Source organism: Fukomys damarensis, unplaced genomic scaffold, assembly GCF_012274545.1.
Source record: "Fukomys damarensis isolate Sample0158 unplaced genomic scaffold, DMR_v1.0_HiC HiC_scaffold_19, whole genome shotgun sequence".
NCBI lineage: Eukaryota > Metazoa > Chordata > Mammalia > Rodentia > Bathyergidae > Fukomys > Fukomys damarensis.
The window spans coordinates 15555389-15581151 of NW_022900931.1; the positions used below are offsets into that span (position 1 = coordinate 15555389).

The 25763-nt window shown below is 39.2% G+C and overlaps 1 protein-coding gene across 2 annotated transcripts in view; it reads left to right on the forward strand.

Annotated features, from left to right (window-relative positions):
- The window catches only part of Pik3c2g (phosphatidylinositol-4-phosphate 3-kinase catalytic subunit type 2 gamma), a 211241-nt gene extending 207712 nt beyond the window's left edge, over positions 1-3529 (forward strand). For both annotated transcript variants that reach the window (XM_010615923.2, XM_010615931.2), the window contains one exon: positions 3106-3529. In XM_010615923.2, the coding sequence (XP_010614225.1) occupies positions 3106-3258 (153 nt within the window). In that variant the 3' untranslated portion in view covers positions 3259-3529. The remainder of the gene's footprint in view (positions 1-3105) is intronic.
- Positions 3530-25763: the final 22234 nt, after the last annotated feature.

Genomic DNA, 25763 nt, shown 5'->3' on the forward strand with positions numbered 1-25763 from the left:
TATCTTAAAATCTCTTGCAGAACACTGTGTGCAGTGATTGCGTCCAGTGCTAGGTATAGAGTACACTCAGTAACCCATAGCTCTTCTTACCTGTTCATCATGTCATCTGATTTTCACAACATAGCGAGAATGGTACAATCATGCACCACGTTGTAATGTTCAGTCAAGGATGAGCTGCGTATAAGACAGTGGTTCCATAAAATTACATCACCCGCAGGCATTATAGCCAATTTAGTTTGCATCAGCACAGCCTGACATTCACAAAACAAAACCCCTAAAGGAATATTTTTCAGAATATACACCATCATTAAGCAACACCTGCCTATATTTGCAAATGAAGATACTGAGGTCCAGAGGTCCCATAACTTGCTTTCAAGCTTAGAATTGCCTGACCCCAGAACTGTGCTTACCCACTCCCTACTATACCCTCTCCACCCACACAGTTCTTCTTATTGCACTTGTTTTGAACTCTCTTATCATCCTGCCTCCTCAAAACTCTTACCACCAGCTCCAGACCCACCAATTACCATCCTACTGTTTTCCCACTGCAATCATGAAAACTCACTCTAGAATTATTTACTAGACCTTCGTGTCAAATAATGTACAGTGAATGCTTGTTTATAGTGAATGGATACCAATTACATTAAAGGTTTTCTACTGGATAGAATAATTCCACACCCACAAATTCAGTGTTTGTCAGAAGGTAATGAAGATTTGGTTCATGCTTATGGGTAAAAATTATTATAAGTGAAATTAAAAGTTCATTTATGGTTCTGTTTATATGAAGGCAGAATGCATATTAAATCATTTTGTGAAAACATCTCAAAGAATATATTTATCTGTGTAATTCTGTAGCTTTACCCACTAATTACTCATTGCATAGGTTTTTTTTTAAAAAAAAGAATGTCATTTTTTTAAAAAATGCTGTGGTGTAGTAAAGCAATTAAAAAAGACATATATCACACATGATGTACAATAATTACACATTTATAAATCTTCTGTCACTTTTAAGAAAAACTTGCATAATGAAGCACAGGTTTAAAAATCCATTACATAATATAAACTTTGCAAGTTCAAATGTTAGCATTTTAATCAAGAAGATAATTAATTCCTAAAGTCATTTATTGAAGCTTCAGCTTGCTAGATAGCCAAGAGAACTTATTTTTTTCCAGAAAAGCTGATACAAAACACCGAGAAATAATTCCCCTTTTCATATATTTGACGGATATGTTTTAGTTGTAATTTATCAGAGTTGCATAGAGCCCAGGATTTGTAGGAAAGCTTATATTATTTTCATTTATTTTTCCCCCACAATGCTAAAGGTAATTACTAGTACCACTATGCAAGTAACAAAACAGGTAACAAGAGATCCATGTAAATATAACTCACTGGTGTATTTTCTTAAACTTTACATTTTCAGGACTTATTTACACAATGCACAAAGTCTTTGAGCCAGATTTTTCCAGAGGCCTGGTGCTTGGAGCTATTCTATTTTTGTGTTTCATACACTATGACACTTTGAGAGCGCCTTCATCTGTTTTCTCTGTCGAACCACAGAGGAGTTCATCTGCTGAGAATGTTACAGGAAGGAAAATGGAGAATAACTTTGAAAGTTCAGAGATCACTGCAGATGAAAGAGGAGAGGAGGTTCTGTGGAAGTCCTGGAAAGTTTTCTAGGCAGAATTAGGCATCCAGCTGCAGTTAAAGAACATGATTTAGAGGTGTGGGGTTTTGTTTAAAGTGGTTCTTTAAATCTTATTATCATAAAAGAATTCAATGAGAAAAAAATTGAATGAGAAACACTAGAAAACTAAAAAAATGCAAGTAAGATATTAGAAAAGGGAGGAGTCAGAAGAACTCCTAGACCAAGGTAGACTGGACTGACCTCATACTGCATGTCACGTCCCTCGATTGATCCTGATTTGTTTGACAAGGGAGTGATTTCCATTGTAGTGCACAGACGCTCCTCGAACTGAACGTCACTGAGAAGGCAATGTGTCCACAAACGGTACCCTGTGCTATGCAAAGGTCCAGACACCAATCCACACTCACTGAGGAGGCCTTCCACTTAGCTCACAGGAATTCTTTCTGCCTCTGGGTTGCCTATATTGACATCGTTTCTTTCCATCTTGTAACGTGCCTGTAAAAAGCAAGCTGGTTGCATCTTGTGAAACTCCTTCTCTAAATAAGTTCTAACACATTTCCCTGGCAACCACATCAGATTTCCACTGAATTCCCCACCCCACTTCATGTGGGTAACTTACTGTCATTGTAGTACTACACTTTCAACTTCTCTTTACCCCAGCAGGCGCCCCATGGTAACGCTTGTAACTTTCCTGGATATTATAAAGCACAGTTGTGCTGATCCCTCTTTTTAAAAGAGAGTCACATGAAAAAAAAAAAAAAGACACAAAACTGCACATACAGCATAATTACAGGTCAGATTCTTAAGACATGATTATATACAGAAAACAGAAATATCAAAATGTTAACTGCAATTATCTCCCAGCAGTGGAAATTCAAAGTTTTCCTTCCTTCCTGCTCTTTTTTGTTTCATACATAGTTTATTGAATAAACATGTGCTTTCATAATTAAAAATTAAGCAATTTTAAGTAAAAAAGTAATCATAGGGTGATTTCTCTATATACACAAGGAAATACTGTGGTACTACATTTAGATAGCACAAGAAAATCATAGAAATCAGTCTTCCTCATTAGCCTTTACACAGAAATATGGTGTTCAAGTTCAAATGACACGCAGTAAATCAAGGATGTAGAAACACGAAGAATATTTTAATTTGTTTCCAGAAAGTAATTCATGGTCTCACTGAATTTGTAGAAAATTTTAATGGAATTGGTATATTCTAAGGTGCTTTGAGAAACAGTCTGTCATTAAACTCCTTAGAACTTTACCTTTTTTGGAATTAGCATTAGAAATGAAAAATTCTAACATTAACTTATCCACTCCAGGGCATGAAATACTAGCAGCTACATTTTTCTTTTTATTAAAAGCAGTATTTGAAAGAAAGATACACTTAAGCTTGTCATAACTATTTTATAGTTATTTATTCTTTATCTCTATTTTGTTTTTTCTCCCCTTTTTCAGGTGGTATATGATGAAGTCGCAGAGCTCCGAGGGCATGTCCTAATGCTTATTGTGAAGAGTAAAACTGTTTTTGTGGGAGCAATTAACATCCAACTCTGTAGTGTCCTGCTCAATGAAGAAAAATGGTATCCACTAGGAAACAGCATAATTTGACCATTACAACGAACATATGCATTATTCATTAACTGATTTTTTTTTCACTCCTAGGTCTCTTTATCACAAAAGCAGGATATCTTTGTTGCATAGGATATTAGGGACATAAGAAAAATAATCAAAGTCAGCCTGTTATAATTATTTATTCTCTCTCTGTTCTTTCCTTATTTTCTTAAGATCTTTTTGCTTACAGTTAAAAGTAATACTTTTAGCTGGTGGTGGCACATACCTGTAATCCCAGCACTCAGGAGGCTGAGGCAGGAGGATCACTGTGAGTTCAAGACCAGCCTGGGCTACATAGTGAGTTCCAGGTCAGGTTCAACTACACAGTGAGACCCTGTCTCAAAAAACCAAAAAAAAAATAATAATAATAATAGTAATAATACTTTTAATGTATTTTCCAAGAAAGAGAAGCAAATCAATAAATCTAACCAATTAATTCAAGTTCTAAGTATAACTATATTGTTAATTAAAATAAATATATACTATCTATGTATCTACTTATAATCCTATTTATTGACAAACATTGATAAGCACCAGCAAAGTTATTTTTTATCAGAAACCCAAGCCGGACACTTTGCCAAAGACCCAACCTCTCAGGACGTAGAACAACAGGATCTCAAATTTGACGCCAATCTGTATGACTCACTGACACAAAATTTTAAGACTAAAAAAAGAGCTGGAGACATAGCTCAGAGGTAGAATGCCCCGGATTTAAACCCAATATCACAAGAAAACTAAGGAAGGGAGGGAGAGAGAGAAGGAAGGAGAGAAGAAAGAAAACCAAAAATACAAAAATTCTTAAATCTAATTGTCGGAAGAAACGCCTTTGCAAGGTAATTTCTCAAAACTCATGCATACTGTGACGGGGTTTCTCCCATAGTCAGAAGCGTGACCACATTTTAAACTTGGTTGTCTCCAACCTCCAATATCTCAAACTTCTGAAACTCTTTTCTCTGTCCAAAACTTCTTGTATTTTTGCACATTCCGTGCCTTCCTTCCTTCTCAACCTACCTTCATAGACACCAGGTCTTGAATAAACAGTGGTACAGATTTTCACATTCTTTGAGAGAACCGAATGGCACGCCTTAAAATCCCCTGCCATTTAAATTACTTAACATTTTTAAATGCTTACTTAGGCAAGATTTTACTGTGTGTGATAAAAAAGAGGAATTAAGCTATTTTGTTAGGTCATCGATATAATCTAAAAGCCTGTATATTTTTTTTCCTCTCATTGAGTTCACTGGTACATTTTAGGTATACAGTACAGTGACATTCATCATTGGGATCTTTACATGACAGGTCTTGATTCTCATTTTTTCCCCTTGTCTCTGCTCCCTTCACCTCAGTGACATTCATCATTGGGATCTTTACATGACAGGTCTTGATTCTCATTTTTTCCCCTTGTCTCTGCCCTCCCTTCACCCCCTCCTACCCTCCCCATTTACAAATACTTTATTTCCATTTTTTTCATTTTCTCATATTTTTTTCTTTTCCCATATTACCTTTCCCCTACCCTTCCCACTTTCCCTACACCTTTAGCCCTTTTTTTCCTATTTGACATCGTCAATGATATCATTAGGATCTTATGTGCTATATTTTTCATTAAACAGTATTTCAGCGTCTGCCGTGGGCCTCCGGGGCCTCTTCCGAGACACCTGGTGACGCCGTCCAGAGCACTCTGATGTCGCTGGGCAGTCATTCTGCAGACTCCGGTGCCATCTGCTCTCTCTGTCTGCTGGATGATAATTGTGTCCCCTCCTCTCTGCTGAAACCGCAGCAATTCCTCCCCTAACCCTCACTCTAAACTAATGACTGTTTCCTTCTTTACTTAGAGATTAGAATATGTCAAAGAAAACCTCCACAGATTTCAACCACTGAGCTACCGCCAAGGAGCGGATTCTGCTCTCCACCTCTCGAAACCACAGAAGACAATCCACGCTTCTACCCCAAATCAGCGCCTCCGCTTATACATCTGAGCCCATCCCCTCTGACCCACTCAGAAATAGTACTACTGAATCCCCTTTCTACTCACAAAAACATTGATTCCTAATCCCAGGACAATTCTCTTCGCCATACAATCACGGTATTTTATCTCCCAGAATAGAAAAAGTTCCCCCTTACCCAACTTCCCCCTCCACAGGGTGACCTATTAAAGTTGTCCCTAGAGGCAGCAAAGCTCCTCCCCAGGGCTGCCTCTCTGACTCCCAGTTTCCTCTCAAACCCATTATGGGCAGGTGTTTGGCCCCTCCCACCTCAACAAAGTCACTACTTGACCTTTGAATAGAGAAATCCAGAGGTCCATTTTCAGCCCTAGTCTGATCTTATCCATCTGTAATATCGAACGTGATCAACAACTCTGCCATTTGCAATACAGTTTGCTGCTTGGCTTCCAAGTATCACATCCTCCTGGGCTTTGTCTCATTCTCAGTGAGGCTTCTCCACAGTCTGCAATGCTGGGGTGCTTAAGAGCTCACCCCTTGTTCCTCTTTACCAGTATTCACCTCCTTAATGATTTCATCTGGCTTCAAGACTTTAACTATCACTGATATGTTCATGATTCCCAGTCTTATAACTTGAGCCCAGAATATCTCCCTAATTCCAGGATTACATACCCAATTGCCTACTCAATATCCCCCTTGAATATCTAATAAGTATCTCACATTCATTATTTTCCAAAACTACACCATTGATATTTCCCTGTAAACCTGTTTTATCTCAGCCTTTTCCCTCTTACTTAATAGTAAATCCATCCTTCAGTTTTTAAGAGTAAAAAGAAAAATCTTAACGTTATCCTTAATCTCTCATGTTGCCTCTCTCTCCCTCCCTCTCTCTCTCTCCCTCTCTCTCTCTCCCTCTCTCTCTCTGTATACATATACACCCACTTATACCCTCCAATCTATGAGGGACTTTAATGGATTGACCTTCAAAATATATCCCAAATCCAATCACGTATCACGTATCACATTCTACCTGCTGTCCCACTGGTGCAATTTCCTGCTATCATCCCCTTCCACACAGTCTCCTTGTTTATGTGCTTTCCCTGTCCCCATGAGTTGTTCCTATCTCAACATCAAGAATGATCAGGCAGTCTTCTGCTCAGAACTCCACAGGGGCGTCTAATTTCAGAGTAAAAGCCCAAGCCTTCAAAATAACCTAAAAGGCCCTGTGTGATCTGACCCCCCATCAACTATCTCTCTGCTTTTAACTTTCATTCTGTCCATGCTCAGAGCATTCAGGAAATGCTGGCCTCTTTTCTGAGCACTCCCGGCATGCTTCATTCTTAGGGTTTTTGATCAGCCAGCAACTTCCTCTCAAAATGCGCCTCCCCGTGTGTCCCTTTCTCAAATCCCCATACCTCTCAGGTCTTGCTCAGAAGTTCCCATCTCTCTCAAGCTCACTCTAAACACTGTACATGCCCATAGATACCCCAGATACTTCCTACTTCACTCAAGGTTTTTTCTTTATGGAACAGTCTATATAAGTACTTTAAATTTTGAGTATTTATTTATGTTTTGCCTCCTTTCACTAGACATTGCGTCTTAAAATGTTAGAGGTTTTGTTTACCAACTGTACAACCTCAGATAGAAGAAAGAGAAGCTCTTTCTGTGCCCTCACAGTAGAGAATTCTGCCTACTACAGTTGTGACTCTTACCCACACCCACAGCCTTCTTTCTAGATCAGTCTAGATCAGTCTAGACACCTAAGGATCCCAGAATCCCCTGACCAGTCAACTTCTGCAGACTTCCTGTCTAGGTCCATTCATCCGAAGGCAGGAGGCTGCAGTGAGTGACACCAATGAGAGGCGCCTGGTAACCCAGGGAAGGCTGCCTGCCAGTGTATGGATGTAGCTTGAATGTGCTTGCTGAGTGTCCACAAATTCGTATGAGCCCCCCAGAGTGCAAGAGGAAGTCAGAGGTGGGAAGGAAAATCAGTACATGGGGAGTTGGGGGGGACACAGGACTGAGGGCAGCACTTTTCCATTCCACTACATTACAGCATGAATTCCAAAGAGTTTCAGAATTCGAAATTAAAACCCATTCTTCCAGGTTTTTGTAGAGGTGCTACATATTTCTCATAAAAAGCAAAACAAAACACTGTATTTAAGAGCTCATCAGTTTGTCTGTAACACACTGAGTTATTATTTGTTGCTTTGTTCCAGCCCCACCAATACGTGACGTGTATGTGTGTGTGTGTGTGTGTGTGTGAGAGAGAGAGAGAGAGAGAGAGAGAGAGCCTAAACAAATGATTGAATGACATACAATGTCAAACTCCCCCAAAAACGACCCTAATCTTAACTCATACATACAATGTTTTAAAGTTCCTTTAGTTATTTTATATTTTTATTTGCTCCCTACAAGAAATCTAATGTGTGTAAATAGGGAAGAGTAGATGGGGTGAAGGGAGGGCAGAGGAATGGGGCAAAAATAAGAACCAAGTTATGTCACATAGAGGTACAAGATCTTGATGATGAATGTCACTGTATCGTATACCTAAAATGTACCAATAAGCTTAATGGGGAAAATAGAGTAGCATTTAAAATTCTCATAGCAGCATAATTTTTCTATTCAAATGAAATAAGAGAGAGAAACAGAAAAAAGTTTAGATTAAATGGGTGTGAAGGGTGCACACATGACCACCCACTCAGTTCCCTGCACTCCATAAAATCCTCTGGAAACGTGTACAAAAAAACTAAGATAACAAAAAAGCACAGACTAACAGAAACTGAAGTCACAGAGGCACTGGTATCACACAACTACATACTTCTCATGGTAGGAAAGATCCATCCTCAGCAAATATGATTCAATCAGGACTCAATTCTCAGAAGAAATGAGTAATTCAGGCCTCATTATTTTTTATACTCAAGGCCAAAGGTTAAAAAGTTGATAGTATATAGAAAACTTCTACTAACTAAGGTAATTTCCCCACTTTAACTCTTATGCTGTGATGTGAATATCAGAATGTTAGGTGTACTGTGCTTCCTGGCACAAGATCTGGTGTGGTACCAGGGAAGACGAACCTTTCAGTGATAACCAACAGCCCACTATGGCATGTGGGCCACTACGTGTGCCACGGGTTCACCATCCTTCACAATACAATGGGCTCCTCAGGAAAATCTTGTCATACTAGGCCAGATTTTCGGAACAATGGCTCAATTCAAATGTGTTATAGACTCTAATAAAGTTGTAGCTTCAAATTCTTAACTTCAGCCGCAGGCATGCACGGCCACTATACAAACTTCAATGAAGTATATTTCTTATATTTACATAGGCCGTTTGGAAGTGGAGATTTGAATTTGAATGATACATCCACAGACTCCAGCCTGCTCAACAGCACAGTGCGAAGCAAGCTCTGATTTTAATATTAAAGGAACTCTGATCACCAGAGTTCAGAGACTCAAACTGTGGTTGTAATTATACAAGGTAGCTAGTTTCATTAATATTTTTCAAAATAATTGAAATTTTTTTATACTAACAGACTACACCCTCTCTTTAGGCTGAGGTGGAGAACTAAATGACTGGGAATGTGGCATGTCCAAAAACGGAGAAAGCAATTTAAAGGGCTATACCTGTCAGCTCCTCTCTCTGCAATCCTCAAAATCAAGGAGGAACTGGAGTAATTTGAAAAAGAACTTTATTTCTTACCATCTGAATAAGGGTAGTGAAAGAAGGAAAATAAAATAGAAGATGTTAAACTGAGTAGTAGCAAGGAACTATAACAAGTATAGAGAGAACTGTAATGTTAAAAGGGCAATATATTTGAGTCCAACTTCACTTGAAGAAGTTAATAGAAAATGGCAAAAGTTTTATTTTTTTTTTCCAGTTCTAGGAGACTGGCATCTTAAGAAAGGAAAAATCTATCAGTTAAAAATGGGGAAAACTTGCAGTACCAATATAATAATTTCCTGAAGATATCCAGAATCTGAACAGTTTTAAATGATCCCTCTTAAGAGTACCAGCATTTTGTAAGAATCATCGAATCACCTTCCCTTAAAAACTAGCACAGGTGTCCCAAACAATCAAAAAAAATCTGATCAGATCTGAGAGATAATTAAAGACTGATATAAAGAACTTGAGGGATTATTATGTAAGTTTCACAGGAATAAATTCACCAAGAGTGATGCTTAAGAAAAACATATTTGGAAAATTTCTGGAATAGGTACACTAGGTAAAAATACAGGAAAGAGAAGATAAAAGGCTGAATCAGACAGAACAATTTCAGGTGCAGACTAGGCACCAATCACATTTTGGTATAACAAGAACACTGTGATTTTAGTGGGACTGTCCTCAAGAGAATTGGGAGGGTCGAGAGTTAACTGAAAAAGGAATGTGTCACTGACTGTCTCAGCGTGGGACAAATGCAAGATAAAATTTTGCAGGTAGAAAGCTAGATCAAATGTCTAGGTCAGAAAGCAAAAGGAACAGACGAAAGGCACTCGAGTCCAAGAGACCATGTTATCCCCCTGTCAGTGATGAAAGTAAAGAGATCAGGAGAAACTGAAGCAAAGTTGTTAATCGAGCTTAACATATCCGAAAAGTATATAGAAACAATAAAAAGGAAAAGAGGCTTCCTCTCTTATCTTCCCAAAAAAGACTGGAATGAAAGAAAATATTATCTAAGACTTGTGAAATTGAAGAGCTAGGAAGGGAAAGTATTTGGAAGATCGCATGATGAAAATTGTATCACTAAACTTTTTATTAATCAGAAATATCAACTATAGCTTCAGGTAAAGAATCTGATGCCAGTGGCCTCCCAACTGAAATAAACGTAGCAATGAAGGAAGAAGTATCCCCTAAGGTAAAGGAGCAACCGAAAGTGATGTTTTTCATTGTTATGGTTTTTGAGAGGTTGATTTGGTTGCTGGAGAAGATTGAACCCAGATCATCATACATGCTAGGCAAGCGGTGTGCCACCGAGCTGCACTCCCGGCCAAGAAAGGATTGTCAGGGGCCAAAGCTCGGAGGAGAGCTGAACAAATAACTCTAGATTGTAGCCCGAAGTATGAAAGAGTTATCTCTGAGTCCATACCAATATAAATGATTAAATAAACACACGGTAGAGAAAGAAAGAAAAGAAACTGCCCCTGCAGAAGAATTCCAAATAATTTACATAGATATTCTGTCCTCTGGAATGTGGAGCACCCATTCCTTATCAATGAACTCCATGTCGTGACTCCTTTCCAAAGATTATAACGTGGAAAGAGGGAGGCTTGATCTTACGGCAGAGAAACCTGGCACACGTGAGCTCAGTGAGGTAATGAACGTCAAGGAAAGCAGTGAAAAGTCATCCTCGGTGTGTACCCTTGATGAGAGGAGATGAAAGCAGCATTTTGCTTCTGATATCCTCCTCCCAATAATTCATAATCCCAACCTGATCACAGGAAAAATATCAAAATTAACGAACCCCAAATGAGAGCATGGTATCAGTTACTTTACTAGTATCCCTGAAAACTGTCAAGATCATTCAGAAACAGGCAATGTCCGGGCCAGGAACTTAGCTCAGTGGTTCCGGCGCCTGCCTTGCAAGCACAACGACCCAAGTTCGATCCCTGGTACCAAAAAAAGATACAGGCAATGTCCGAGAAGTTATCACAGCCAAGAGGAGTTTTAGGAGACATAACTAGATGTGATGTGGTATACTAACACAGAAAAACCATGACAATTTGAATTCAGGATGGGCTTCAGTTAATAATAATGGTTCATGGGCCAAGGATTAGTTCAGTGCCTGCCTTGCAAACTCAAGGACCCAAGTTCAATCCCCAGTACCAAAATAAATAAATTAATTAATTAATAATGGTTCGATGTTCGATCATTAAGTATAACAAATATACCATACTAGTGTGAGATGTTAGTAATAGTAGAAAAGTGACATAAGCAGAAGCTAATAACTTCCTCTTTAGGGAAAGCCAAAGTTACATCTCTTTATAAAAATGATAAATACACTTGCAAAAAAAAAATCACAGATAACTTCACCAGAACTATGGAAAGTAATCAAATTTTACAGCCACAAAATGAAAGTTTATTCAAGAAAAGATGGCTAAATTGCAATGAGAGCTTTGTGATGTTCCCTTTGTCCTGCCTCCCTCCCTTACCTCCCTGCTCAGCTTCCTTACGAAGCCCTGAAGACAACAGCCCGCCTTCTTCATCTAGGTTCCTAACATGGGAGAAAGCAGAAGGGATCTTACTCTTTTGGGCCAACATCTTTTGGCAGCCTGAAGATGGGCCCTCAGTGCTGGGGGAGCCCACAGGTCGAAGTGCAATGCTACAGCAGACCACTGCTCATCTCAAGCAAATCTACCTCCAGCCGATCGATGAGGTCTTTTACGGCTCTTGAACGGAAGCCCCCAGGCCCCTTCGCTGCACACCTCTCTCTGAACGCTGCCCGCTCACACTCACTCCTCCTGCCCCGCGCTGATCCATTGCCTGCCCACTCGTTGGAACACTGCATAGTGAAGAAGGTGCTCACACCGGCCAGAAATTCTGGCTGATCATTTCAGACATTTAATTATAAACGTGAGCAGAAGCCAAATGAATTGGGTGAGGTGTGAGATAAATAATGAATAAGAGAGAAGGTTGAGGTGAGAAAACAGTATAATTGCTCCCATTGAGAAAAGATAATGGAAACAAATAATAATAACAATAATAATAATAATAATAATAAAATAATAATAATAGCAGCTAATGCATGATAATCATGTCTCAAGCACTTTCCAAATGTGAATTTAATGTTATAAAAGAACGATTATTCTCTCTTTTTTTTTTCCTTTTGTACTGGGGATTGAACTTGGGTCCTTGCGCTTGCAAGGCAGGCCACCGAACCACTGAGCTAAATCCCCAGCCAAATGATTATTCTCTTGATCCTCTGATAGAAAAACTAAAGATTAAAGAAAAAAGTAGTTATTTACACAAGTTTCCACACCTAACAGATAACAAAGGATATGAAGCTAAGCAATCAAGACTCCGAGTCCATCTTTTTAACCACCGAGCTATATTTCCTTTCAATTATATGTGTGGCTACTTTTCATCTTTACTAAGTGGCAAACATTCTTTCATTTAACCTTTCATACAATATAAGCAGGTTAGGTATAACTGCCCTCATTTTTTAAAAATCTAATTTATATTCTCATTGAGATTCTAGAATATATTATCTTGGTCAACTGAAACTACCATACCAAACCACCATTAACTGGACAGTCTAAATAAAATAATTTCTTCCCATGCTCCTGGAGGCTGCACGATGAAGGTGTCATTGGGGGCAGGAGCCCTGTTCATCACTTGTCAACAGCTGTTTTCTTACCCTGTCCTCACATGAGAGATGGGAAGTGCTGGCTTCCCTTCGTCTTCCTGTGCATACATCAGTCTAGAGTGCGGAGCCTGGGTTTTAGCTCAGTGGCGCCACCACTTGCCTTGCAAGCACAAAGTTTAAACCCCAAAAAAAAAAAAAAAAAAAAAAAAAAAAAAATCCATAGTGGGAACTCCAGCCTCATGACTTTATGTAAGCCTAATGACTCCCCAAACCCCTCCTCTCCTAGTGCCATCCCATTAGGGGACAGGAGTGGAAATGAATTTGGAATGTTTAGGAAGACACAGATACTTAGTTCATAGTAGATCATAAATCACTGGATATAAATATGGTGCCTTGAAACAAGATCAAAATAAACATGAAATGTTTTAACAAATAACTTCTGCAAAGGAGCCATTCGACCCAATGGCTAAATTTTTCCATAACTGTGAAACACACACACACACACACACACACACAATCAATCAATCTCTGAATAATGCTGCCAAAAATCAAACTGCTGATTTAGGCATTTCAGTTGTTAGTGTTACAGAGATCTAGGAGTGAATTTAGATGTTATCTAGTTTAATAGCCTCTTCATTTTTAAAGGAGAGTAAATAATCCATGAGAGGTGAAGATCCTGCTGAGACAACTTTCATGTACCACCTTGAGTACATTTGCTAAGCTCTTTAATCTTTGTCTTCATCTTCAAAATACCCAGAAATTGTTGGGCTGAGGGTTTAGTTCAGCGGTTCGGTGGCCTGCCTTGCAAGCGCAAGGACCCAAGTTCAATCCCCGGTACCAAAAAAAAACAAAACAAAACAAAACAAAATACCCAGAAATTGTTATCAGAGTTAAATTAGTACATAGAAATTACTTAAGACAGTGCTTGAGGTACACTAAGAACAAAATGCAAGTCTTTATTGCTATTAACATTAGCATTATTATTATTATTATCATTATCTTTGATAATAGGCACAGATCTCTGGAAGCCCAATCCAACGATCTTTTCACATTATCACAAGGAACCATTTTAACATACATTTGTCTCTCCCAGAATCACTGATCTTCATATTGTCAGTCTTCCATTCCTTCAAATGAGCCCTTTTATTTGGTCAAGTAAATCAGAAAGGTCCTTGAATGACTTGTGTAAATAATGTAGTTTCTAATTAAATGTATTATGAAGATTATGTGAGTAAAAGCATTTTGTAACTCGGTGCTATACAAAGAAGACACTGTTTTCCTTTTACTTCATAATATGGAATTGAACACACAGTAGAGCAGAGAGGATAAAGAAGGAATAGACACCTAACAGAAAAATAGCATGTGATCACAGCATTGGTGTGTACTGAGGAATCGGTCGTGTGTGGTATGGAAAAGGACTGAACTGAGAAGACAGGAAGTGAGGTCAGCACTTCTGGCTACGCTCTCTACTGTCACCCTCTATGTGAGGCACCAACTGGATGTGATCCCTGAAATCACCTAAAATGAATCAAAATGAAAATTCTTCAAAAAGGATCAACATACGATATCTACGCATACCAATTCCTCATGATGATGGCATTTAATAAATACAACAAACATATACTAATAAAAAATTTAATATAATAAATAAATTCCACTTCTTTGGGGGGAACTAGCCATGACACAAGTAGTGAACAGGTTCCTGTGGCTAGTGGCAAACCTGACAGAGGCCACGGAAATGAAGAAATTTCATTACTGAGGACTGTTCTAGGTGATGCAGGCGATGGCAGAGAGAAATGATGGGGAGGGTTAAAAAGAGATCGAAAATACAAAGCCTGCCTTAATCCACGGAGGCTGTTGTAACAGAAATGCCAATTAGAAGATGGCTCATAAACAACACACATTTATCTTTTTACAGTTCTGAACTCTGAGAAGGCCAACATCATGGTACCGGCAGATTCAGCACCTGGCGGGGCCCATTCTTCAAAGGCAGCTTCTCGGTGCAGCCTGTCCCAGCCAGGTTGGCAGACAAGCTCTCTCAGGCCTCTCTTACAAAACTACTGATCCATACTCGAGCGTTCCATCCTCATCACCCAGGCTCCCTCAAAGGCCCGCCTCTTAATGCCATCGCATCTGGGATAGGGTTCTACAGGAATGGCGGGGTCAGGGGGAACACAAACATTTACACCATAGAAAAGTCAAACCTGACTTAAAAGTTATGATTTTCTCATGGGTCACGATTTTTGCCTTTACAGTTGTTGGCATTTCCCAGTTTTGCAGAATCAGCATACATTTCTTCCGAAAACTATTTTTCTGTTACTGCTTTTTTAATGAGGAAATACAGCTGTCTCCTCCTTCTAACCTCACTCTCAGCAGCCTCATTATTCAGCCTTCATTGCTCATTTAGCTAAAATCTTTCCTAAATTAAGATAAAGGTTAGGCTTTTGCTTGATCTTTACTTTTGCTCATTATGTTACGTGCTCTTTCTTCCTCGATTATTTAATGTGCTATCTCTGGTTATGTCAGTTTCAATATAGTCTAAAATTAAAGCCAAACAACTCAAAAAAGAAAAAAAAACTAGTATAAGTGGGCTATATCACAACTATATAAAAATACTTTTTATCATTTATAGTACTTCTAACATTCCATATGCTGGGAGTTGCTTTTTACTCCCACTGCAAATCGCACAGCAATGACTATAAAAGGAAAATCAGAGCATTTATTTTCATTTTCTGACCTTTTCGTTACTGACACGGACTTTCTTAATTGACCAGCACTGAGAAGAGTAGCAAAGGTCATCAAAGCCCAAGACAGTCTGCAGGTGACTCATTGGGAAGGAACCATAGGAATGGCTGCCCTGGACTTTTCCTTCCACTCAGTCTCCTGATGGGCTTCTCCCCACGGTCCAACCCAGCAGGAACACACAGTAAGTATTTTCGAGTTTCTAAGGGTCAGAAATACAGGCATAGCTTAGCTGGGTCCCCTGATTCACCAGCACTCACAAGGCTGCGCTCAGAGGGTTTGCAATTTCATAAAAGGCCTTCGATGGGAGGGGATCCCTGCGACACTCATTTGGTGGTTGCTGGAACCATTCAGTTCCCCCACAAACTGTCAAACCAAGGGTCTCTGTTCCTCTCTGGCTATGGAATGGAAGTTGCCCTGAGTTTGGCATGTGGACCTCTAACATGGCAACTTGCTTCATCAAAGTGTGTAAGCCAAGCAAATAAGAATCATATAGCAAGATGGAAGTCACAGTCTTCTATGACTGGTCACAGAAGTGACATTTCCTCAGTGCGTCCTATTGGATAAAAGTGAATTTTTCAAGGTCAGAGAATTACATGAGGCCATGAGTTCCAGGAAGTAAAGATCACTGAAGTATATTTTAAAGAGTGTTCCATCACAACTATGAAAAGTAAAATGAAGAAAAGAATATAATAGAATAAAAGCATATGGAAACACAAGAACTCAAACACTTTAGAAACAGTCTGCCAATTTTTCACCCCAAGCACCTCTTATCAAAGTATAAGCCCTATGTATTGAATTAATAAATTAATATAATAATGAAATTTAGGAAAGCCAATTTAGGGATTTCTCTCATTTCTACTCTAGGTAGCATGTGCTATGTGCTCTATAAATTTCTTAGACTAATTCATAAACAGAATTAATGCACAAACTTCCCCCTAAATTTAAATTTTTTATTCACTCCAATCAATATTTAATCTACCATTTTCAGTCTGTCTACCATTACTGGTCATGGAATATACTTTTTACATTTTATTGTTGTCACCTATTATGGTAAATTAAATATGGTCACGATTTTGTTTGCAACTATTGTGCTGCCATCAAGAAGTGACGCACATTGCTTCACTTGGAATCCAAGCAGACCAAGATAATGAGGTGAACATGCCACTGTGTGATTTCTAAGCTCAAGAGTAGCTTCTGCTCTTGCCCTCTTGGAATGTTTCTGCCACCCAGTGAAGAAGCCTAGGATGAAAGACAAAATGGAGGGAATAACTGGCTTGTCTATGTCATCCATCTTAAATGAGACTTCAGCCATGTGGGTGAAGCCTCTTGGAATATCCAGCCCCAGTCAGCTCTCTAGATCAGTGGTTCCCAGCTTAGTCCACGCAAACTTCAGTGTCATCAACTGTTTGTTTCTAGTGTTTTATGACCATTATGAATTCTAGATATATTAAAGTTATACCATCAAAACTGGCCAACAGACCCCACCTTTCTATTCTTCTTACTCTGCATGAATGTTACTTACTAGCCAGCTTTCCTAGTGATGGACACAATAACCAACAACTGTAACGGAGAAGAGGTTTAGTTTAGCTCACAGTTTCAGGGGATTTAGTCAATGGTAAGCTGGCTCCAGAGCAGGGACATCATGGCAGAAAGGCATGGTAGAACAAAGCTGATTAGTTCATACCGGAAAGGAAGCAGAAAAACAAGTAGATGAGAGAGGAAGAGGCAAAGGACCAGATACAGTGACCATGAAAAAACTTCCATGAAATACCAGACACACCCAGGAATGCTCCACCAATCCCTTTGGTGGCTCCCAAGCTAATCACATTGACATAATCAAACTTAACTATCACAGATGTTCTTAGGAGCTGCTGGCTTCCATTTTGGGACCATAAGGCAAGTGACTGCTGGAAAATGGAGTCAGAATTTAATACCTAGAACTGAGAAAAGAAAAGTGACACTGGATCATAATCAATTGTTCAAATCCAAGTTCAATCCTCTTTTGAAGTGAGATTTAACTGTTCTATTTAGCAATGTGAACAAGTCATTTTCCTTGCTTAAACCAATTTAAGCCAGGTTCTCTTTGCTTTGCGACTGAATCTTATATAATCATATCTCAGTTTCAATTTTCTTTGTAGATGCCCTTTAGCCATGTGAGCATCAGTCTCTTTGTATGCTGATACATTTTATTATCTGTGAAATTGTTTAACATTGCCTTAGTGGTGTCTCAGTGGGTGCCTTCCAACCATCTTCCAACCATCTACAGACTATTCTTTCCTGTTTTGACTACTATATTTAATAGTTATGTTAATTCTACAGTTGGGTATTTTAGAAAAGAATGTATTTCTTACTCTGTTAACTCTAAAGTAGAAAAAGAAGCAGGATTATTTTGAGCAACATAATGGAGTCTCAGTAGATCGCCTGCCCACAAGCTATTCCTAATGTCTCACCTTTCTTGAGTAAACTCTGAGATGTTAGAGAACCAAAAATTCAGGAGGAGTTATTCAGGGGAGAGATATGAAATGTAATTATAGATTTAAAATTAATTATAGCTATGTAAAATAATAGTTAGCAGGAAGATCTGTGCATCTGTTTTCTGTATAGGACTTCAGATTCTGCAAGGTTACAAAAGCAAAACCACTTTCTTTACTCTAGATTATCTGGCTTGAATAATAGGTTACTATTGAATGAATATTGGTTTATTGGCTGTGTAAAACTCACCATAAGGCCGGGGATTTAGCTCAGTGGTTCCGCCGCCTGCCTTGCAAGCCCAAGGACCGCAGTTCGATCCCTGGTACCAAAAAATAAAAAATAAAAACAAAAATAAAAAGTAAAACTCACCATGGATAATACAAAAAGGAATGAGAGTGGACCTTCCCCATAAGGAAAATTAGAAGTACCAGAGGAAAAAAACTCATTCTTTGCAGAGGTTGATACAGATCTGGGGGAGAACCCATAACAGGGACTTATACAGGATTTCTTTGTATATTTTTTTATGGTACTGAGGATTGAGGGCTTTGTACATGTTAGACAAGTTCTCAGGGTTTGGCTGGACCTGAGATACTGTAATATTCCAGGAGGTGCTGGTCAGCTTGACTAATATAACATAATGCATGAACATGTAGGCATTTTGAATCCAGAAAGCAAACCTGGGCCAAACAGGGAGGAAAGACAGCAATAATGACTTCATTTCTAGAAAACTAAACCAGACACAATACGCTCACTAAGTACAGCAGCATAGCATAATCGAACTGACAATGAATAGAGGCCAGGCCATTTTGGCTATGGATTAAAACAGTGATTCTCAAACTTGAGCATGCATTCGAATCACCAAGAGGGCTTCGTAGATCCCAAATTGTTTGGGTTCTAGCTTTATCTTTAATTCAAGAGGCCCAAGAATTTGCATTTCTAAGTATGCTTGGATGAAGGGGTGGTCACATGCCCCAGAATTATACATTGACAGCATCGCATTAGAATAGCCTGAAGAGATTTTTCCAAACAAAGTCACCAGGAAGCTGCCACATCTATTTCATCAGAATCTCTAAAACTAGAATGAAGATATCAGGATTCTTTTTAATGTTCTAGATGTCTCTAATGTGCAGATAAGATTGAGAAACACTGCTCTAAATTAAGAACAAAAATAATTATTTAAGCGTTTTACATAGGTAGATAACTCAAACACAAATCCATCTTTTGTTTTAGTTTAAATGTTGATAATTTACCAACTTCAGAATAAAATGTGATGTTCACTGGTAACTGTGTGCATGTACGAATGCACGTGAGACTATGCATATGGCCTATATGTGGGGTGTGTGCAACAGTTCATTTAAACAAACGCTTGAAGGAGTAAACTGACTTTTTAAAACTCTAATCCGGAGTCCATATTGTAGGGATGACTACTCTGGGATATGCAATAAAGGGCTTCAACAACCCTGCTTATATCTATACAAAGCTGTGTGTCAATTAGCAAAAGAGACATAAGGAATACAATTTACATTGTTTAAATGAAGTGCTAAAATATGTGGGTTGACTGTCAATACTATGGAAGCAACTCTGTCTAAGTTTCTAGCAAACCTAGCAGCCCACCACATCTAGAATAGTCCTCCATCCTGAGCAACCGTTCAGTCTGGTACCCTTCCACCTAGGGCAGCTTCTCTCACCTGGTCAGAGAAGAGAGCTGCCTGACTCTACCATTAAAAAGAATACTGCCACCTCCAAGCCCGATAAACCTTGTGTGTACCATTCATGCAAAATGCCCAAAAAGAACTGGAACTATACTGTTTGTTTTTTTTTTTTTCAGGGTTTTTGTTTAACTGTTTTAAGTTAATTATATGTCACATGTTAAAACTGCACAACTTAGTTTTGAGATTAAATCATTGTCATAATCCAGAGAGCATGTCCCTCTGTAACAAACCTTTCTTGTCTCCTTTTAATTCATCCCTAAGCCCGTTTACTGATATACTTGTAATTGTAAATTAGTTTGTAAAATAAACTTAACTACATCCTATGTACTAATGTTATCTACATTCCTGCACTTTAATTATGTTTGTGGTTTATTCATATTAGTACATATAATAATAATAATATCCAATATAATAATGTTATCAATAGTAATACAATAACATCCAATGATCAAGACTATCCCTTTGTTGCATTAAACAGTATTCTGTATATAACACAATTTATTACCCATTCTCCCAATGGTAGACATTTGTGTTGTCTCTGGTTTTTGGCTGTTACTGGAATTTTAGAGCAAAAGTTTCCACTCCCAGGGTCTCGCCAGGCCCTCCACATGCTCCGTAATCGCAATTAAGGAGAGGAGCAGTGGCGAAGGGAGGAAAGGAGCCTTAATCGGCATGGCCATGTGAGAGAACAGATAAATAAAGTGGGTGAAGAGCCATCTTGGAGGGCCTACAGAGACTATGGGATTGTACAGAAAAGGGAAACAAACACAAGTGCTAGGGGTTTGCATAGGTGGCAGTGTAGGTAACGCTGGTCAAGCCCTGGTCTGGACAAGGAGCCATCACCATGTGAGGGGGTACTTCCCTTCCCAGTAGGAGATGAGAATTTTGCTTAGGTGGGCAACCCAGGGCCCCATCATGGGGTAATGGTTCCCACTTGGGGCATTGATATAGAACAAATACTTGCAAGTTGTCGGATGTGCTAACTCCATGTCTCCCAAATTCAAAGAATGAATTCCAAGGAACAATGGGTGTAAGAATAGGAAAGATCTGTTGAGAGAAAGCTCCTGAGAGACAGCAGGGGTACTTAGTAGATTGCCATGGAGGCCCTTTGTGTGGGTAATCATACAGCAAAGTCTCATAGGTCAATTTGCCATCAACCTATAGGATTACAGGTAGAGCTGCTTAGCTAATACTGATCCGACAGGGAAATGAGTCACATGGCATGGGTGCAAGCAAAGAACAAAGGCATTTTGGGGAAGAAATGGGTCCAGATGCTCTGGTCATCCACCCAGGTACTGATATTTTTCTGGACTTCCTGGACCACGTGGTTCTAATCACAGTGTAATTCCCTGTTACTGCGTATCCCTTAGGGAGTCACAGAGGCCTGGCCTTCTACAGATGCACCTCCAACCACACTTCTGATGTCTCTGTTTATGTGCTGACTTCCTTGAGAGCTCAGTCCCTCTCCGACTGTGCACTGATTCTATCTAACTTAGCGGACTATAATAAGGTGACCTTATCATGGGGTGGTCTGTAAGGAATTTCTTGGAATCCAAGGTAGCTGCAGTTTTAGGACAGTGACTGGAGACTTCTACACATTACTCCAAGGTATCTGGAACTGGACTTTGCAAAAGGTGGCAATTAGATGCCTCTTGCTTCTGAAAATTATTGTAGTCACCTATATCTTGATGTCCTCAATCTTGAAGGGGAATGAGACAGGCTAGGTAAATTTGGGGCTAATAAACCTTGTAAACCCTCAACGCAGTTAGCTCGCCTAGGTGCAGAGCTGAGCAGAAATCTGATCAGAAGTTTTAAAGTAATAAGAGAGATATAAAATGAAGGCCGAGATTAAACTTTATTCTTTGCTTAGTAACCCTTTGCGCATCTGCAGGCCAAGCCTCTAAGACCCTGCTACACGACCGATAGAAATAAAGTTTTTATTGACAGTATCGGGAAGTTTTAAACTTATTCTCTTCCCTCTGAAAGCTTAATAAAGTCTATAAACAAACTGACCATAGGCAGATTAACAGTAAAAAATAACAAATAAGCATGCTTCACCACAGAAGGCATAGTGATGCTCTAAGAGGGAAAACAGGTGAAGAACTAAACAAAGGAATTTAGACCTAGGCTTCTGGCACACAGGGAATGGAAACAGGCTACAGCAGGTTGAGGGGAGGTGTGCACACTGAGCATGGATTATCTCATTGGACACAGAAGTCACCCAGGTTATGGCCACCTGTGGTAGTCCGTCTGGGACAGGTGTCAGACTCCAGTCTCTTCTTTCTGTGAGGAGACATTTCCCAGGCAGAAAGAGGCATCTCAGAAAAGTCTGTTTATATATCTCCTGTCTCTTTAGTTCACTCATGTGCTTTTCCTTTATAGATGTAAATGTCTTTTACAAAAGCTATTCCTGTCCACAGGAGTCTGCCTTTTCTCTGAATAACTTGAAATATGCCCAAGAAATATATTTAAGGTAGGATGTTCTACTCTCCTGAGAGCATCCTGCACAGTCTTCGTGTGGATATGTGTTTTTGCTTCTCTTGAGTGAATACCTAGGAGTGAAATGACGGAGTCAGATGAGAAGTGTACGTCTCATTTGATAAGAATCTACCGAACTGTTTCCAAAGTGAGCATCCCATTTCACATTCTCAACAGCCGAGTATGAGGGTTCCAGTTTCCTACGCGTCCTTCAACCTTTGGAGTTGTCAGTCTTATTTTATTTTAGTCACTCTAGGGAGAAATCTTTATTGTATTCTGATGAAAAAAGATGTTCAGCACCTTTTTATGTGCTCACTGGTCATTCATTTATTTCTCTTTTGGGAAGTGCCTGTTCAATATTTGTCTGATTGTTCTTACTGGATTGTCTATTATTGTGTTATAATTATTCTTTACATCATCTAGATATGAGATATATACACATATACATATGTATATATACAGAAGACAGAGAGCAACAGCCATATAGACATATATATGTGCCCTTTGATGTGATATATACACTATTTATATGGTGTGATCAAAATATGTGGTAAATGTTTACTTTTTTTCAACAAATTTATTATAGTAAATGACACATTTCCATTACTCACCCTCAAAATATTCCCCTTCACTTCAAACACTTATTCCAACATAGTTTTCACTTTCTGAAGTAGTTCTGAGAATCATCTTCCACGTCTCTACAAGGTATAATTTTTAAAAATCGGTGAAAGCTGCTGCCAAGTATCATCCACTGAAAAGGCAGACTCATAAAAACATTCAGATGCGTCCTCGTCCTCCTAGTCACTCCATCTGGCACTGTGTGACTTGTGACTGCTGGCTCCTTCCCAAAGTCAAAATGACCGCAAAAGATAAATGTTTTTCTGAGTGGATTTGGAACATCGAGGCAGCCATGATAGCACAACTAAAGATATTCACAAAAGAAGATGTTCCATAAAATTAGGCTTTATATATAAATTTATGATCCACTTTGAGTTCATTTTTCTGTATTGTGTGATGTAAGTGACTGAATTCATTCTTTCCAGACATTCTGGATGAAATAACCCTGATTCTGACATTTACTGCAGACCACAGGCAACTCAATGTTTCTGGCTCCCTTTCTTTAGCACTATGTACAGAGTAGGATTGCTAAAAGGACTATGGCAAATTTATATTAATAGTAGGCACACATTTGGCCCTAGCTGTCACTGCAGATTTTTGATTATCACATTAGAAAAGTGGCTTCCTTGGGTAAAAGGGTGGGTAAGACTGAAAGCATGTGAGTTAAATTGTGTACATACAGAAAGAGGCCCTGATCCCAGAAAACAGCAAGACATTTACTACTAACATCCCCTGTATGCTGGTCTGATTTATAAGCACAGAAGGCACACAGAAGACTAATCTCTTCATGCATTCACATTCCTCTTCCGTCCACCCCTTTAATGTTCAAAATGAAATCTTCCAGTGGCTGATAAAAGTAACAACTGAATTTTACAAAGGGCTCAAATTTTATGACCTTTTAAGAATCCAAAACGCATCACAGGAGTTCTTGTTTGAACACATCTCCAGAGAGTTACTACTGTGAGAGTCAGGCAATTCATAAACGCTTTTGTACCACCCAGGAAATAGGGAATGTTAAGAACTCTTGAATAATGGGATCCAGTCCACACAGTCCTCCAATAAAAGGCACATTTTTCAAATCCATAAAGATTTCTCTTGAAACATAAACAGTTCCATTCTCTGTGTACTAACAGCACCAGCTTTCTCCCAATGTGGCTCCCAAATCCACCCTAAGATTTTCACAAAGATCCTGGCTCAAGGCTCTGACCTGGGGTGCATGTTTCTCATCCCTCAGAAAACCCCTACACTTTTCCATATCCAAATTTCATACAGAAATCTTCTTCTTGTGGCTGTATTGAAGCTTCCTCACACCTCTTTCAGAGATAGGGCAGCTTCACTTTTTAGCCACAAACTTAGCTCAATCTCCAGTGGCCACCATTTCCTAAAAAGTGATAGAGTCTAAGGAGGGAGCCTGTGCTCTGAACATGCACGTTCCTGCCTCAACCACAACCAGAAAAATGAAGACCTTTTCTTCCTATTACACAATAATAACTATACATTTTGATCCTTATTTAAACTTTTAGATTTTCACACCACAGAAACTATTCAGTATTTACATGTGTGTCCTATTAATTTTACTTAAAAGTGTGTCCTCAATGTGCATTCACTTAGCTATAAATGACTCAAGTTTCTCCTTCTTTACAGCTGAGTAGTACTCCAATTTATTAACACACACACACACACACACACACACACACACACACACACACACACACATCTTTATCCAGTGTCCCATTGATGGGCAATTGGGCTGTTTCTAAATTTTAAATATTATAAACTAAGCCGCTATAACATGGGTGCACATATATCACTGTGTTATGATTCTTTTAATTCTTTTGGAAAGATACCCAGCAGAGAGATCGCTGGGTCAAATGGAACCTCTAATCCTAGTTCTTTGAGGTATCTCCATATTGATTTCCACAGTGGTTGCACCAGTCTGCACTCCCACCAACAATGAAGAAAGATTCCTTTCTTTCCACAACCCTGCCAGCATTTGTTATTGGTTGAATTCTGATAACAGCCATTCTTTGTGGGGTGAGGTGGAAGCTCAGTGTTGTTTTCATCTGCATGTCTCAAATGATCAGTGATGTTGAACATTTTTCATATGTTTATTTGTCATATCTACTTCTTGATCTTTTTGAGTTCTTTATATATTCTAGATAGTAGACCTTTGTCTGAGGAACAGCTGATAAAAATGTTTTCCCACATTGTAGGTTGTCTCTTAGCTCTGCTGGTGGTTTCTCTTGCCGTGCAGAAGCTTTTAAACAAAATTAGATCCCAGTTGTTGATTCTTTGTGCTGGTTCCCATGCTACTGAGGATTTGTTCATAAAGAAGTACGGGAAGTGGGAGGAGTAGGGGAAAGGGAAAAAGGGAAAAGAAAAAAATATGACAAAAGGAAAGACATGGGAATGAAATCTTTGTAAATAGGTGTGGTGGAGGTGAAGAGAGGGCAGGGGGAATGGGGAAAAATAACCAAGATACATCCCATAAAGGTACAAGATCCCAATGATTAATGTAACTATATTGTATACCTAAATCCTACCGATAAACTAAAGCATCTAAAGAAAAAAGAAAAGCTCAAATTAACATAATTAACTTTCTTGTCCCACTGATCTGTACAGGATCATAAAGGAGACATCACAGATCGCCAGGAACATGCAGGGTTGAATTCATTGATAACTGTGATGAGGGCGATACACAGTGGAGGGAATGGTGGGTGTCTCCATAAGAGGGTGTTGGAAAGAGCTTACTACAGGATTTAGGCTGGTGTTGGATGATTTGCTGGAAGAGTTCAAGAAGTACAGCTCTCCCCTGTACTATGTGTGTCAAGAATGAGAGGGAGCAGTTCTATGGTTGCAATAAATCTTATCTCCACAGAGGAATCAATAGAACTGAAAGCTATAATTGGTAACACATCAATAGCGATAGAGGGAAACTTGGCATTTTCAAGTTTAAAGAGTATTCATACTCTGGGCACATCTTGAGTCACGGTAACACGACTTGGAACAGTCTTGTTCCATCCTACCACAGAGCAGCCTGGTCTGGAGTCCATGTTCGAAAAAGTACGAGTGCTCATCAAGGAAACACCAGGGCCTGATGGTGAGTCCTATGCCTGCTCCTAACAACGCCAAGGTTGAGCTGATAGTGCCGAGTCTGCGGCTGTCATTTTTATCAGTAATAAGGAAACATAAACCGAGGAGCATAACTTGATCTGGGAGAACATGGATGGCTTC